We start from the raw sequence: 18286 nt of genomic DNA, 5'->3' as shown, positions 1-18286 counted from the left end.
TGCGGTCGAAAGTTTGAGAGTCGTTACAGACTTCACATATCAACCTTTTTTTATTATTATTAATCCGTGTGCTTTTTTGAATACAAAATCTTTCCATGAGAGAATTTCTTTTAGGGTAAACGTACGTATTAAGCTCACGTACCCATTAAGCACACTTCCATTTTTGAGATCAGATTATACAAAGAAAAAATAACTTGATGTTTTAACCAATTGATGTGTTTGTTACTATATGCCTCCTGTAATTTCAAGTCAATCAGATCATTGCGCACTGAGATATGTTTGTCCATGTGTTCACACTGTCTGGCGGCCATTTTGAAAGCTGTCTAAAAAAACTTTCACCAAAAGAGGAGCCCCATAAATGTGTGCTTTTTAGATGTTTAAGCCTTTATTTTGGGCAAGTTTCACTACTTATTGTAAAATCAAGAGATTAATGTTCAGACTTTAGCATATTATAACCTGGAACTTGGATGTAGGAAATAATTACATTAGATCCAAAAGATAGTTTTAGCAACAGAACACAGTTAGCTGACTAGCTGTGTAATATTGTGCGCTACGCTATTATATAACTTCACAGGCATTACTGGCTTGTACTTTTACATCCATAATATTATAAATTGACAGTTTATTGCTGGTCTGTGGTTTTACACCGCTGTAATTTTACAAGATTTAATATTTCAAGGTGAGCTTAAAGGGTGCACTACTGTGAAAATCACACAATATCAGTGTGACATCAATAAGAAAAAGTATAATTTTATAGATATTGTTAATAATAGTTGTTCATGTTAAAATATGTATGAACTTAATACATGACATAGACTACTTATTTAGCAAAAATCCTGTAATTTTAATAAATATTACATCAAATTAATTAAAAAGTGTTGCTGCTCCCATTAAGCTCAGTGTGCTCTCTTTAAGCTCTTCCATATTGAACGTCTATGTAAATACTTCATAAACAGACTTTACATATACACCGATGGTTGTCACTTTAAGTTAAGTTAATTGATTTTCTATGGATTCTGTCAACTCAAATCTGCAGACTGGCTCTGATCTTTGGCAACTAGCATCAACGTCTTCAGACTGTAAATCTGTGGAAAATCAGGGCAAGAATCGTGTAGTGTGTTCCAGCCTTAAGAGACTACAGATAAGTTTACATCCATGTAATAAGAGGCTTCATAATGAGGCTAGTTTCTGTGTTCATCCCCATGAATTAAGTGTTTTATTGGTTTATTTGATTTTTGAATGTTACTTGGCTGAAAGTGGACTAGTATAGATGTTGCAGTGTGCTTTGACACTTCACTATGAATATATAACTGATCGACTTGAATGCCTTGTTGCTTGATTTTAGTATTCTGCTTTTTTTTGATTGACTTTCAAAAATATATATTTTTACAATTATTCTTTAAAAATTTTCCTTAAACAAGAATTAAATAAACAAGAATTTTTAATAAAACTTGATGTGAGCTTAATGGGAACAGGGGTGTGCTTAAAGGGTACAACAATGTACCCATTAAGCACAGCCAGATTTTTAGAATTTAATGTAAATCTTAATTGAAATGCTTTTGTCATTTAAGATAAAATTTAATATTTTTGTGTGAGAGATTAATATTTAATTTTAACATAACTTTTTTTGTACTCTAACCAATATCTTGTGCACTAAAAATGTCTCAATGTAGATTTTGGTGAGCTTAATGTGTATATTAATAATAATAATAATAATAGGTAATTCCTTACCTGCATAACCATGTTGTAGGCACTCTAATAGTTGTATGTAGAGCTAGCCGTGTCAAAAGAGCCAGATTATAGTGCTCTGTGTTACTCAGGTCTCATATCAACACATAGAGAGGCTTACGAATGCTGTAAAATCTCAAAGCATGTTTTTGAAACAGCTGTGAGAGGAATGCTGATACACACAGAACACTCTCTCTATCGCACAAGCTTTATTTAGCTCAGAGCTGTGGCTGACATGTCATTGGGCTGTATAGATGTTATAGATGTAGCGCAGTCAGTGTCAAACCAATGGTAATGTTGGACAAAATGCTGAGCGTTTGGGGACTTTTTAACTATTTATCAGAAATAACTCAGTATGCATTCTACAGAAAAATTGAATAAAGAGCGTTTTTATCATATCCTAGTTTTATAAAACATCAAGCAGTTCACACAGTTTGACAGCGTATATTGATCTGCAAGTAGAGGACCTAGTCATCAGGGATATCCTAGCATCCCGTTCACACTCATAATGAGGACACAGCAGAAATGTCTGATAAGACCCAAGTGAAGCAGCTGCCCTTGAGGCAATTACAGGAATGTTTTTGTTGTGGAGACTAGTTTTGCTGTAGGGTTTTTAATGGCTGGTAATGGTGTGATTATTCAGACCTCTAGGGCTGGATATCAATTCAGATTTCTTAGATGAGAAAGTTTTGAGTTCTGAAACTGACCTCTTATATAACAAAAGATCAAGGTAGGGGTGGGTGAAATCGTGATATAATATCATATCACGATTTCACGATTTTATCAATATTCTTTGTCATGTTGGTTTTACTATTTTGTCTGAGCAGTTCAGCCAAAATAATTTCCCTATTGTAAAGACAAAGTCTTTCAAGGTAACAAAATATAAAAAAGAATGGTGGATATTTAGGCCAAAGTGGGCAAAGAACTGTGTACATTCATTTTAGACATAACCAACAAGTCTATGCAGGGCCGTAGCTAGAGGATTGGGGGCCCCCTGAAAAAATATTGATGTTGACCCCCACATCAATACATTTAGATGTATACAGGGGCGGACTGGGGCCAAAAAGTGGCCCTGGACTTTTTGGCACAGAGCGACCCACCAAACCCCGTCCACAACACACCACACCATAAATGAGTGGCATAATCTTGACATTATAATTTGTCTTTTCTGGTGTATATGGCAAATAGTAAATAATTTTAAAGAATTTTTACAAGGGACAGTTTAATATCACTAAAGTTAAATACCAATATTATCAGTCCAAATGACACAATGCTCTGGTATCGTCCAGAAGACTTAAATAGTGCAGAATGTGGACTGTTTTAATAGGCCTTTCTATTGGTCATATACAGTATTTGTCCTTTTGCAGGAGCTTGACATATATCATTATAAGTAATAGAGCTCCAATTGTGGAGAAGAGTATACAAATTATTTGGATGATGAAAAATACAGTAAACAGTACTGTGAAATATATAATGTTACAATTTAAAACAGCTGTCTTCTATGCAAATACATAGTAAAATATAGTTGACTGCTGTGATCTGCAGCTGTATTTTCAGCATCATTTCTCCAGTCTTCAGTGTCACATGATCTTCAGAAATCATTCTAATATACTGATTTACTGCTCAAGAAACATTTCTGATTATTATCAATGTTGAAAACTGTTGTGCTGCTTCATATTTTTGTGGAAAATGTGATACCATTCAGTCTTGGGTAAGATTAAAAATATAAATTTAATATTTTTCTTCAACAATGTTGCATTAAATCAAAGATTATAGAATACAAAAAGGGACTTTGATTTAAATTGATTTAAGCGACAGTAAATATATTTACACTTATTACAAAGTACTTATTTCCAATAAATGCGGTTCTTTAACTGAGAACCATTATACCAATAATAAAACCATTATTAATAACTGATAATTAAACCGCAAATTAGGCATCATTAGAATTATTTCTGAAGGGACACTGAAGACTGGATGATGCTGAAAATTCAACTTTGATCACAGCAATAAATTACATTTAAAATATCCTAAATAGAAAACCACTATTTTAAGTGTAATAATTCATTATATTTGGCTATTGTTTTACTGTGTTGTTGATCAAATAAATTTAATATTCTTTCAAATAACTAAATAAATAAATAAAAAAACCTTAATTATTTCAAACTTTTAACTACCAGTGTGCTAATGGGTGTGAATTATTAAGCAAATTATATTTTTATTAGGCCTATAATATAAATCACTTGAAAGCAAAAGTCTTCAGATTTACAGTGTTCTAGAGTAAGATTGAGAATGATTTTTATAGATATTTAAACATTTTCTTAGACACATAAAATCACGGAACAAAGCAGATTTGCAAGAACTCTTATCTCGTGTCGACTGAAAACTGCATTATAGCCTACACAGTGACAATTCAAATAATGTCATTAAAATGAGACATTTGAAAAGGCCAGTAATAGTTTGCATTCCTAAAAATTAATGTCTGTTATTTAACTAAACGGTTGGCAAATATTGCTGAATTGTCTTGTCATGTTTAGCTGCTTACATCTTACCTCAGCTGGCATTCAAGTCGCGCGCAGCTCAGCATCTGTGAACAGTAAATCCCGCCTTCTACACTTTGATTGGCTGTTTCAAACATTTTGACATTGACGAGCGCTTTTGAGCCGCTGCACTGAGCTGGAACATGCTAAATTAATTAGAATTAATTAGAATGCCCTGGGCCATTCGTCTGGACCGATGGAAGGATATACGTACATTTACTACAATCCAATTTTTTATATATATTACGCAAAGGGCCGGTCCACATTGTACAGCGGCCCACCGGTCTCAACTCTGATTGGTCGTCTTGTTCACTATATGGGGTGGGACTTCTGAGAATACTTCGTATCAGACTAAACCATTTTTCGGGAGGGTAGAGTGTAGACAATTTCTTTAACCAAATTGCATGCTTTTTTTTTGTGGTTTTCATAATATCTTAGTTATACAACTACTAAAATATTAGAATTATTCACAGAACATGGGCCTTTATAGTATAATTCCTGGATTTTGTGGGGCCCCCTGGGCGGTGGGGGCCCCTAGAATTGTCCCCACCTTTCACCCCACTAGCAACGGCCCTGAGTCTATGTAAATCTTGTGTTTTCACAGTATTAGCTCAAAAGATAACTTAGCGCTTCAGGTGTACGGGCTCAGAGAAAAAGGCATGTCAGACCAGCGTGCGAATGAAAAGTTTAACCGGCAAGGCTTTAAAACACACACAAATAATGTACTTTTGTGATTGTGAATAAGTGCAGTGTTTCGAGAGTGTAACTCTACTGCTGAGTTAACACTGAAGTGAATGTATGTGGTGTTGATACGGCGGCGCCAGAACTGTACTGATAGAATGTGGGCTGTAGCGCGATACTACGATATTTCTTCAAAAGCATGCAGATCGTGGAGACACTTTTATCATCCATTTTTTATAGTTTATGAAATGAGTTACTGTATGGTTTGTATTGGTTGTGCTGTAGTTTTTGATTAACCTGAAAGAACCTGTTCATACAGAGTCATTCTGTTGAGAATCAGTCTTACCTGCAAAGACTTTTAAAAGAAGGTGCAGTCATACTACTTAACAATAGGAGAAAGTGCAATGCACAATATGGCAGAGTAGTCCTCCCTTCTAAATAAATGAGCCAAAAGTATTTGCGTCACTACAGTTGCCATTAGAAGCTCCAGTTGCTCTAAAAAGTCTGAGATGCACGCTTACTAAAACTGTGCATGCGAATTGGTTGGTCTAAAAACATAAGCTTTTTAAATGCTATTTGCACAAATTTTTGCACAAAGTTGTCAGATCTCATTGGTGATTTCAAATATGAAATTAAAGGGTTAGTTCATCCAAAAATGAAAATTAGCCCATGTTTTACTCGCCCTCAAAGCATCCTAGGCATATGTGACTTTCTTCTTTCAAACGAATCCAAATTATATTAAAAATTTAACAACATCCCATGTCATCTGCCCGGAATGGCTTGTACATATGACAGGTAGCGGAAGTGAGAAAAAAGACTGTTGAAAAAAACACCCACCTACTCCCATTCTAACGCTTAGAGGAGCAAGGAATTTTTTTTTTTTATATAACACTGGTTGGATTTGTTTTAAAGAAGAATGTCATATACACCTAGGATGCTTTAAGGGTGAGTAAAACATGGGCTAATATTGATTTTTGGGTGAATGAATCCTTTAAATCGTAAACTTAGTGAACAGCTTTGGAGAATTTAATGTTTCCCCATTTAAAGAGAGTTTGTCAGAGAGGCATTTCAAAGAGGGTCGCTGAGTGAAATGACTTGTGCTTGTTTTTGTGTCAGCTGGCAAGGACAAGTTGGTAGAAAGACGTTTTTTGCCATTATTTCGTGTGACACAGTCTTTTTATTGTACATTCAGTGCAGACTGAACTCCCATTCGCAACTCCAATAAAGTATAATGTCTTTTGTCATGGTGCTCTTTTAGTATTGAAATCACTAGAAATCAAGCGTATCATGGGAAAGGTCACTGCTGGGGTTGTGGATTGGAAATGATTGTTCATATCCACTGAAATAGAAACTGGTGAAAAATTCACAGATCTTTGAGGATCCATGAATTTTACATCTGAAGTAGAAAATGATCACATTATATAATCAGCCTCACAAACAGATATTTGTGATGACCACTCTGGTCCTGTCACTTTATGCTTCCACGCATGGAAGAACATAATAAATGAAATATCTCTTATCCTGTAGGATATTTTTCTAGGCAAGAATAATTAAGTAAGATAATAAAATGTAATTCTCAGTCATCGTGATAAGCACCCCCACCCATTGTCCACTCATTTCTCCATTTTATTACCATAACTCTTTAGACTTCCTGTTTATTGACCAGAGAAAGAGGGAGGGGGTGGGAAAAGGAAGAGAGAGGGAGGGGTAGTGGAGAAGGAGAGGGGGAAAAGAAACGCTTTACTTGGGGGGGGGGGGAATGCAGCTACAGGAATGTTAATGTTTTATTCCTATCTGGACCTACTTATGAATGTGAATCTCTTGTTATACCATCAATGATTGCTGAACTGAATAACAATAATAACATGAATAAAAATGTATGGTAATGATGGTGAACTCTTGTCCTGGGTTGCAGTGGAATACTTGTTTCTTAGTATATCATGGTCTGAAAATTGCCGCTTGGCACACCATGTGCATTTGCTTATTTATGCTATTGAAAAAAAACACCCGAATGGAAAATGTCAAGTGCATGTACATAAATCCTTTCTCTCAAATGTCTGGGAGACTTGTCAACTTTTGCTAGACATACGTATGCAACGAGAAAATGTCAGAGAGAAGTGAGGCTGATAGAACCATCCCTCACTGAAAAAATGTAATTAAATCTGCAGCGTAGGGTTATTTTGGATATCCCAAAAACATTCAAATCTAAATTAAATTATCTTTATATTGATAATCTCAAGATTGCTCATTGTTTGATTTTATTTTATTTTCAGGATCCAGTAGTCTCAATAAGCTTTGTGCTTTCATGTTTTGTCAGTTACGAAACATACCTGAAACGGTTATCGTACTGTGAAAATCTCATACTATTGCAACCCTACTCTTGCCACATATCATATTTGTAGATGGAAAGCAGCATTTGAATGGATTGTCAGATATGTTTGACTTTGTGTGTGATCTAGAGGCAGTAGAAATGTGGACGTCTGGGCGGGAAATCCCGGAGAACTGCTGGGAGTCAGGGAGTTCTGGAATGCTGAAGGGGCAGAGCATGGAGGCAGGAAACGGACGAAGCTGATCTGATCATAGGAATGAAAAGTGTGTGTACGTGACCATTTGTGTTCATGGCCACATGAATATTTACACATACATTTTCATATCTTTTTAGTTATCTTGGCATCTGAAATTATAATTTGGTATCCAGCGACTTTGGAGAAAAAGCTCTGTTTTACTCTTCACTTGTCACTTTCTTTTCCTTCTGTTCTTTGATTATAAACCGAATTGTTCTTTTTAGAATAGCTTGAATAGACGTATTCATTTTTATTATAATTCTCAAGTTTTCAACTTTTATGTGATAGAAAATGATATGTAGCCTATAAATGTGTAAGATTATATGTTAATTTTATGTGTTTTAGATCAGCAGCATATTAATGGGTTAAATATGCATTAGACACTCGCATGCATATTTTAAATGAGCTCTAAATGTGATATAATGCATTGATCCACATTTGTTCATTTAAACACAATTTTGAAAGAGATCGTCTTTAAGGCTGGGACACACCAAGCCGGTGTTGTGGCTCGACACCTTTCTCGTGCACTGGTTCGCCAGCTGAACAGCCAATCTGAATGATCAGATGGCCCGACTGGCCGATGATCTCTGATGCAGATTAAACATGTCGCATCTGCCGAAAAAAGCAGACGAGGACCAACTTCAGCCAACGGTGCGAAACACACTGAGAAAACTTAGTCGGCTGACGAGCAAAAACTACCCGCCGTCCAACCGTCGGCTTGGTGTGTTCTGGGATTTAAGGGCTTTCAGCAGACAGTGGCTGCCTTTATAAATAGGCCAGAATTTCAGAGTCCAACTCACCCTGACAGCCATATCAGCCCAGCCTGCTTATGAATACAAAGATTGTTACTGACAACATTTGCAAGTGTGTATGATTGTTTTGGATTCAGTTCACACACCTTTAACTCTTTTAAATTGTTGATTTTTCATGTTTCTAGTCATAATGTTTTTGGCATTCAGAGGACACAGTCGCACTTAATCATGGTTTCGTCAAATGCATATTCTGATATGCCATTCAAATATTTCGCATTCTTTTGGGATTGTATGTTTCAGCATAATAAATCCCCATGCAATTATGCCATGCAATTCCAAATCGCTATATTCAATAAAAAAAAAACTCCTTCGCTCTTTTCCAAATGTACATTAAACTGTATCTCAATACTTTATTGGCAAGTGACTGATATTGGAGAATATTTAGTGTGTTAGTGCTTTTTAAACTGTCAATCTGACACCAACAAAATGTAAGAGCTTTCATTGGCTCCTATAAACATGAAGTGCATAATTTCTCTCATGCAAATCTAGAGATAGAGAACTGGAATTTTAAAGGCATGAGGAATCTCCTTTTCTCTCTGACTATCTTTCTTTCTCTCATGTATTTTGATCCCTCTGTAGAAATGCTGCTTCTGACAGGTTTAAATCAAGTTTTTTATGAGATGATAATGGGTTCTGTGTTATTGCTCCTCAAATGTGTTGGATTGTGTCCAGATGGAAGCTGATGAGGTGCTTTAATGTCAGGATTGATTTTCTTAGGTCCAATCACTTTGTTTTGTTTGCTTGAGATCTGTCTGTCGAGTCAGTCAATTACCAATGCCTTAATGCTAGTAAACATTAGATTACAGTTATTTAATATGGTAAATTAGAGCTATGCGGACCACAGGGAAAGATTCCAGGCAGCACTTGGAAAGATTTGGCTTTGTTAAAACCATAAAACAGACACTGCAACAACAGGGCTATCAATACATTAAAACTACTTATAGCGAAAAAACTACTAATATATTAAAACAGCAACTATTCATGACTAATCTCTAGATTTTTCCAATGGCTTTTTTGTGTGTAATGTAAAGTTGTATACATTTGTCTGTATGGCATGCAAAGGTAAAATGCATGTTGATCATATTTTTGTATATCATTCAGCATTATCATTCATATTAATCCATGATAACGTGATTTAATAAACATTTTTGCATTTATTGTGTTTTCAAAATTTTTTGGGAAACACTGATGGCTGAATGAATAGCTGGGTTTTGTTTCGCAATTGTTCACTTGGTTTTCACTAATAAAATTTAGCATTTGAAATGAATATACTGAGGTGGACACATCTCTATGCATTTAGTTTTTTGACAGGATCTCAATGGATTGGAACCATGCAATATTTTACGCCACATCTCACAGTCGGTGTGCTGAATGTACTGTTGATTAGCTCAGTGTTAGGTTGTACTTGTATCTGGCCTGTTATTTCTGAGTTCCTATCAGTTTTTGTTGTTTCCAAGTTGGTGAACCAACTTCTATTACCTCAGCAGTTTCCATGGTGATCTTGCACGTTTCATATAAGTCTAAAGGCATTGTCCATCACATGTGCCATGCTCTTGATGACAGGTGACAGTTGAAGCATATGGTACTGCTGGAGAAAGACTGATGTGTTGGTTATTGAATTAGAATATACTAATGTATTTAAATTCATCTTAATTATGTTTGCTTGTTGTAAAGTTTGTTGGATAACAGTATTCTCATGTAAAACCAGCTAAATGTTCCAGTCTCATTGCCATTCTGAATAGACAGACCTAATAATGTGACCACAGATTATCTAAATAACCTCAAACAGCTATTATTCATGGTGAAATGAGTAATCAAATCAAGTCTGATGTATTCTGGATGTCTTATTTTAATGAAGTGATAATGATTAATAACGTGATCAATTTCTGAGTAATAAAGAGCTCAACATTTATGTTGACATTTTATTCATTTTTCTTCATTTAAATCAACCCTATCTTACTGATTTGTTTCATTCATCTTTTTTTTTTTTTTTTTTTTTCTCAGAGCTGGAGGCGAAGGAGGCCTGTGAGTGGCTTCGAGCGGCCGGGTTTCCTCAGTATGCTCAACTCTATGAAGGTAATCCAGAACTCAGAACCCACAAAAGTCCGCTCATCCCTCTATTTCCATACTATTATCTGTTTCTATCATTTGCCCCTTAGCTCTGCTCCTTTGTGTGACGCAGTGTTATTTTCCTATTTTCTTTTCTTCTGGTTTCCCTCCATATCATCCCTTTAGAAAGGTGCAGAGATGCTCCCTCCCGCTCTGTCTCTTTTTATGTCCATAACTGAATGGATGGAAGCGCTCCACTGCAGAAAGCATCTGTATTATTTTGTTTCAGGCTTAGTGATTGGGGAAATGCATGATGTGTGACCAGATGGCATTTGGTTTTGTTTTAGATACCTCTTGGGTTGTGAGCGTAAAGCCATGCTGAACCCTGCAACCAACACAGGTGCTGCAGATAAACAGCGCGTGTTTTCGTCCTGTTGGCTCCAAGAGATTGATTTAGACCATTTCACACACACTGAAGTTTAACAAATCTGGAAAGTCCATGTAGGCTCAGTTCACATGTGGATTGGAATAAATTTGAGTTTAAAATAACTGGCAGATTCGCCCACAAAAAAGAAAATTGTCATAATTTACTCACCCTCATGTCAGTCCAAACCCTCTGACTTACTTTTTTTTCCCCACAAAACATAAGTATTTCCTGGTCACGTATTTTCCATGTAATGAAAGTGAATGAGGACAGGTGCTGTCAAGTTCCACAATTACATAAAAGCACAAAGTATGATAAAAGTGATTCATATTCAAGTATTCTGAAGCTGTACGATAGCGGTGTGTGTGATGAACATAGCTATGCATATATATATGCATAGCTATGTTCATCACACACATACACTTTTTTCATAAATGCGTCCCTAAACAGAACCACATTTTTGTTGCTAATTACTAAAATCATCCCCTGTGCTGTAGCTTTTAAATAAAACTTGGTTCATGAAACACAATGTTCTGAGATCAAATGTTAAGATATCAAACACAAAGGCCTGCCTTTTTTGAGTCTGATGCACTCAGCCTATTAATGCACAAGAATACTCTTTAATAAAAAAATCTCTAGTTGTGGGACGACCAGAGGTAATTGGAGAGAATTTTCATTTTTGGATGAGCTATTTTTTTAATCTGTGAACACAGAAGCTAATTTGAGGCCTGGGCAGCCCATATCACACTAACTTTTTTCTTTTTAAGTGATGTGTGGTCTCAAAAGGCCACACTATTTTGTTTCTTTACTTCCTGATGTTTTTACTGGTACAGCACCTGCAGGATTCTGTCAGTGATGCTGTGTGAAGCAGGTGCACCCGTGATCCAGACAATGACGAATCCACAGACAAGTTCTAATATTAGCCTACTCAGATTTCACAGGCAGGGCTGAACCTGCGCCTGAACGAAGATGAATCCAATTTTTTTAACATCATGCCTCAGTAGGCGTCACACTTATGAATATGAAATAAGGACCAAAATGTCTCTGAAAAAGTGTTTTTTGTTTTTGTTGTTGTTTTTAAAAAATATGCTTTTAATAATAGAAGAGTGTTGTATGTTTGTTTGTTGTTGAAATTATGGTTCTCCCTTCATTAGTAAGCTACGGTTCTGTCAGGTCTGTTTTTTTTCTTATGTTTCTATCTAAAAACTGTGTCACCTTCCTAATTAAGCCTTCTAATGCTTTTGGATTTAAAATGTTAATTAAAGATGAAAACAAGGCTGTGAGAAATAGACTTGGTCTTTACAATGGCATGCAGCGTATAAAGTTTTTAGATCACACGTCATTCCAAAACTCCAAAACGGTTTTTGTTTACTGAAAGTCTTTAAGAAAGATGTTTGGTCAGCTGAACGACTGGTACAGTATGTTTTTAAACAACTGTACGATCAATTGAACACGCTGTACTTCTGAGCCTCACGGCCTCATTTGCATTTCTGTCAAAAATTAAATTACTAAGATCTATGTACAGACATTTACTTTACATACAGGCTATATTAATTTTTGCATGTTTGCAATAACACGATCAGATCTTTACTCATTCTGAGCTCTTGGTAAATGTGGTCCGGTGAGACGCATTGCCTGCAGTAGCACCTGGAGTATTCGTGTCCGCCTCAAAGATTGCTCCTTGTTAGATATTTATATGCATGAGTCAGAGTGCTTGATTGTCTGTTGGTTCTGAAATAATATTTTTTATAGCTAATCACACTAATGAATTGTGTTTCTCTAAAACAAATAACTATCAAAGTTTTCTAGCTTTTAAAATTCTGCAACCTGCACACTGATGTAAATTTAAAAGCACTTCCGTTCACTTGTCTTATTTAAGCATCCTGACAAACACCTGTCATGTGCCTGGCCTCCTCTGACAGTTGTGTATTTTCCTGCTGCACGTCACAGACTAAGCTGGCAGTGGCCTGACCCACGTTGGCTGTGACAGAAACAGAGATGTGCTGTATTAATGATACGCCGGTTGCCAGGATGTTCCCGCTGTTCACCGCGTAGGTCCTGTATTGTATTTTGTTTAAAACCAATATATATCAGCGCGAACTTGACATTTGCATAAAATAACTTTAAAAGAAGGTGTGACATTAAATAAAGCAAGACTTTGATCCAGCAACTGATCACAGAATAACTGCTATGAATCAGTATAGGTCAGTGCTGTGGCATTGTGTGATCTCTGTTGTGTCTTGATGTCCAGTTTCAGTGTAACAGTCAGCGGTTTCCCACTTTTATCTCTACATCATCCCCTGGATCTCTATTAAAAACTCAATAGTTGGTGCTGTCTTTTAAAACCGCAGGGATACTGGTGTGTGACTATTGTTGTCACTTGTGTTTTGAGGCTAAATGCCATCAACAAACAGATCAGTTGGGCTTCCACCAAGATAATAACTGGATTTCAAATAAGGAAAATAATTAGTTTATATTCTGTATCTACATGTATGCTTGTATTTTTAAGGAAAACAAAACATTAAATGTGATAGACTGGTCTGGACGCTCTATTTGTTGTTTGTTCATTCGTGTCTTGAATTCGCCTTCTGAGCAACCACACTGATTTCCCTTTAAACAGAGTATGAAATAGAAAAACTTAGTGTGTGTGTGTGTGTGTGTGTGTGTTCCTTGTGTTCCTTGAACTCCTGTGATAAGGACACTCAAAACGGAGACATTTTGAGCAGAAGAGACATGAACTTCTCGTTCTCTGGTAAACAAAAGAAATGGCAGCTTTTAAAGTCATGCTGTATTGCATACTGTAGAAATGCTAGTTTGATTTAAGTGTGACTTCATTTGGCAGCAGGTTGATTTTCTTTTTCTTTTGTTTTTGTGGTGTGAGCTGAATGCTTTCTGGCAGTCTTCCTGCACTACTGTCATTAGTTGGACCTGGAACTCTGAAGGGAAGGAGGTTGAAACAAAAGCTGGAAATGGGACACCTCAGCAATGCTGACGCACACACACACACACACACACACACACACACACACACACACACACACACACACACAATACACAGGTGTACACACACTCACATTCTCTCTCTGTTCCATCCCAAAAAAAAGTGCTGTAAGACATAATTGCCGTCACAGTGTATGTATTTCTATATTTTAGAGCAAGGTTCTTCAACTTTTATCCAAGGTTCTCTTTTTTTCAAAACCCCTTAGTGGATGGATGGACAAAGCATATGTAATATTCGCATTTAAATAACATTACAATAATCATTACTGGCATAATTAAAAATAAAGCAGAATTTTAGCTCTTTTATTATTATGTTATTGTACTTGTAACACCTTTTTTTTTTTTTTTTTTTTTTTTTTTAATAATAAAAACTGAGGTAAGTTATAGAAGTGCTGCCATAAACCCCCGAGCGGTCATGGACCCTTGGTAAACATACAGGCTTAAGCTTATTATAGCAGCAATATATTTTTGTTGTGTTGTACATGTGATCAAAACACATTGGGTCTCATTTGTAGAATGTTGCGCAGAAACCATCCTAAATTTGATCTTACGATCATCTCTTAAATATGCATATGTGTGATTCATAGAATGAACGTACACAGAGAAAATGCACTTACACGTCTCTTCAGATGTGAAATCTATGAATCGCAAATGATCTTGAACTTGTGCGCAACTGAATAGTTTCCACTCTCTGCCTTATGTCTCCTAATTAATATCATTTAATATATAAAAGATCACCAGTCATCGTCCAAATCCTTTTAATTTAGAACAGCGAGCCGCAAGAACAGCTTACTTTTCCAAGAACCTGCAGTACTCCAACAAGAAAAAGCATGTATATCTGCTCAGACCCTGACGTGATGCTAAGCACTTTTTCACATCAGAGGCAGTTTTTACAAATACGAGCTTCGGCATGGATTTAAGTGTACGTGTACTCTAAAATCACATTTGTGCATACACCCTTTATAAATGAGGCCCATTATCTATTGTGCTAACAGGGACATGTTCAAATCTGACCTTTGTCTCAATCTCATCCCACCACACCCTCTCTCCACTTTCCCGTCTCCTCTCTATTGTCCTCTACCAAAAAACAAAAAGAAACATACATCTTTAGTCAAAAACTATAAATATATTCATGTAAATACTGTACAGTGTTTCCCATAATATATTAGGATTAACCTCTTTCCCCCCGAAATATATTTTTGTACATTTTTAAATGAAAGTGAAATGCATGTATGTATCTGAATTGATCATTGAGGGGGAAAAACACACAAAAAGTGTTTGCATTGACTTTCCTGGACTTTAAAAAGTGAACTCAAACCAGTTTTTAGTTTACATTTCACAAGTTTTTTTTTTTTTTTTTTTTTTTAGGATGCAAACAATTAGAAAAAAAAAAAATAATAGTAATAATGCATTTTATCAGTGCCTTCCATAATACTCAACAAGTATGGCAAATTAAACACATAATATAAAGGAATAGTGCAGAAACGCATGTATATCAGTTTTATAAATGTTGATGTGCATATGCTAGTAACTGTTTATTTGTTTTGTCACTGAACATACTGCCAGACAACTCAAACTCAATCTGAAGATTTATGCATGCTCACAGCCACATGCAAACACTCTTTTTTTCTGCTTCCTCATGTGAGGATTAAACTTGACAATGTCCTGTGATGTTTATGTGATTCATCTTCCTTCCTCTCTTTCTCTTTCTCCCTTTTACTGACCACTGAATTAAATGTTACATTTAGTCTCAGTAGGTTTTAATTACCCCTATTATGCAGTTGAATGGATTAATTAATTGGTGCGTTTCTGTGTGCCTTCAGCCTCTCTGTTCCCCATTGAGATCTCTGCTGTGAGGAGAGATCATGAGTTTCTGGATCAGGACTCTCTCAAGGCATTATGCAGGTAAGAAACCATTGCGTATTCACTTAAATATTAATTAGGGCGCTTTAAAAATATTCCATCCTACCCAGTAATCCCCTCTGGTCTGCGTTTCACTTCCTCTGTATCTTGACTGCACTATGGCATTCAAGGTAGAATAAAACATAATACAGTTCATAAAGTATACTAATAATAATGTGTTTATGACATGCATTTAATAATGAGTCACATGTCATGAGGGGGCATCTGTCATTTTCTATAGTCTTTCAATATCCATCTCTAATCACTATGGCGACAGGCCGTTTGTGTCAGCAGGCCTTGCTATGGTTCATTGTTCTGTATGTTTTCTTTTTATTCTTAACTTTATTCTTTTTCTCTTGACCCCTAAATGTGGAATATGTGATTAAGTGACCGGTCACACCTGCCGAAGTCACACTGGAGTGAATGGCCTTTTCTAAAAGATAAGGAATAAACAGAGAGGGGGAAATTATATTTGCCAGGGTGCAACTGGTGTCACTGGTCTAAGGCGATAGAAGAAGAGAGGGATGGAGATTGAATATATTTGTCCCACAGTGGCTTGTTACACACTCTATGCTTGGCTGCTAGCTACTGATAAAAAAACATCAGGGTGGCTCGATGAATTAAGAGAACTGAAACACACACACACAGCTGAATCTGAAATAATAGAACTCTTATGATATGCATGCACATAGTTATCTACATTTAAAGCTGGGAATCAAATGAAGCTATATGTGTGTCTCCTACTGCTGGATTGTTTCCAAAATTTGGATTCAATTCTGAACTGATATCTTCAACTTATAAACAGCCTTGGGGGACACCTGATGGAAGAACATTTTTAATAGATTAAATAATCCAACTTCCATAATTTAGTCATGGTGTTAAGCCTTTTTTAATGTAAAATGTAATAGAAGACCATCAAATGACAGCTGCAAAAGCATCTGTTGTGTTATTTGGCAGACTCTTTTGTCCAAAGCGACTAACGTTCAGGGTGTACACTTTATAAGTACCTTAGCCATAACGGTGCAGGGTTCTTGTCTTAAAATGTCTCATGAAAAGTATTAATTATCTTTAAATGGTGTAATAAAAGTCTTAATTATAATTTTAAGAGGTCTTGAACTTGGGGTCGGAAAAAGGGGAATCACGATGCAGGAAGTCGTGGCCTAATGGTTAGAGAGTCGGACTTGTAATCGAAAGGTTGCGGGTTCGAGTCCCCGGCCGGCAGGGATTGTAGGTGGGGGGAGTGAATGTCCAGCGCTCTCTCCACCCTCAATACCACGACTGAGGTGCCCTTGAGCAAGGCACCGAACCCCCAACTGCTCCTCGGGCGCTGCAGCATGGCTGCCCACTGCTCCGTGTGTGTGTGTGTGTGTGTGTGTGTGTGTTCACTACTCACTGCTGTGTGTGTGCACTTGGATGGGTTAAACGCAGAGCACCAATTTCGAGTATGGGTCACCATACTTGACAATACGTCACGACTTTACTTTACTTTACTAATGTGATGATTAAACTTCAAAAGGCAATGATTTAATTAAATACATGTGAGCGCTGCACATTTCAAAGTCAAAATGTGCCGCTATTGCATATTCTACAGTCTTGCGTTTCAGAGCAGTTCACAATCGATTAATAGTTTTCATTTGTGATCTATCATTGATAAATTATGACCATGTTTATTTTATGGATTTCATGTAATATATTGTAGATGGAGATAAAATATGTACTCTTATAACCATGATTTTGAACAAGCAGCTGGAAGTAGTAAAGCTTTTAAAATGTTGAGGTATATTTCTGGCTTGTTTACAAATCCTGCATTATGCATAAAATATTTTTTCTCTGGATATTATTGGTATTGTGCTTGTGCAGTATCATTTTATTTAATACAAACTCTTGTAACTTCTGTCTGGGTTACCATTTCATTGGAAGGAAGTGTCACTATTGTCACTCGACCTAAAATGAACATGTATTGATTTATCAGTACATGAACCAATTTCAATAGACATGTATATATTGAATAAAACGTGTCTTGAGTAGGGCTGGATATCGTTCAAAAATATTCGATACCGATACCTTGAGTTCGATACCGGTTCCTGAACGATACTTTTTTCGATATCAGTTTTAATAAGATTACATTATCTCAAAAAACTATTTTTAATGTTGATATTTATACAGACTCAAAGCCTCATCTCCTGAGCCACTGCACAAAGGAACAAAATATATCCAACACAATAAATAAATAATTTTAATAAAGTTCAAATTGTTTTCAGTTTACACATCTGTTAGGCTACATTTACATTAGTGTGTGTTCATTTTAAAACACATCATCATTTCTAGGTTGTTAAAGACTTCAAGAAATTTAAAATCTTCATCCACTTTCATAAGTGGGTGTTTTATTTTCTTTCACCATATGTTTTATTGTTATTAAATTCTGGTGTAGTATGTCTAATTATTTGAATGCATAAAAACAACTTAGTTTATTTAAATTTATTCTTAAAATAGCCTAATGAAATGTTTTATTTTTCCACAGAAATTCTGTGTTCTGTATCTGGTTTTCAAATGAAGACATAAAACATTAATTTAATTTCTTTAAAT

General features: G+C 36.0%; 1 protein-coding gene across 4 annotated transcripts in view; it reads left to right on the top strand.

The window, feature by feature from the left end:
- LOC306871927 (stAR-related lipid transfer protein 13-like) overlaps positions 1-18286 on the top strand; it is a 59633-nt gene that overhangs the window by 24682 nt on the left and 16665 nt on the right. For all 4 annotated transcript variants that reach the window (XM_079420191.1, XM_079420189.1, XM_079420192.1 and 1 more), the window contains 2 exons: positions 10330-10401; positions 15622-15703. In XM_079420191.1, the coding sequence (XP_079276317.1) occupies positions 10330-10401; positions 15622-15703 (154 nt within the window). The remainder of the gene's footprint in view (positions 1-10329; positions 10402-15621; positions 15704-18286) is intronic.

The sequence above is a fragment of the Barbus barbus genome (assembly GCF_936440315.1).
Source record: "Barbus barbus genome assembly, chromosome: 6".
In the NCBI taxonomy this organism is placed as follows: domain Eukaryota; kingdom Metazoa; phylum Chordata; class Actinopteri; order Cypriniformes; family Cyprinidae; genus Barbus; species Barbus barbus.
This window is presented reverse-complemented; position numbering and strand designations above follow the sequence as displayed.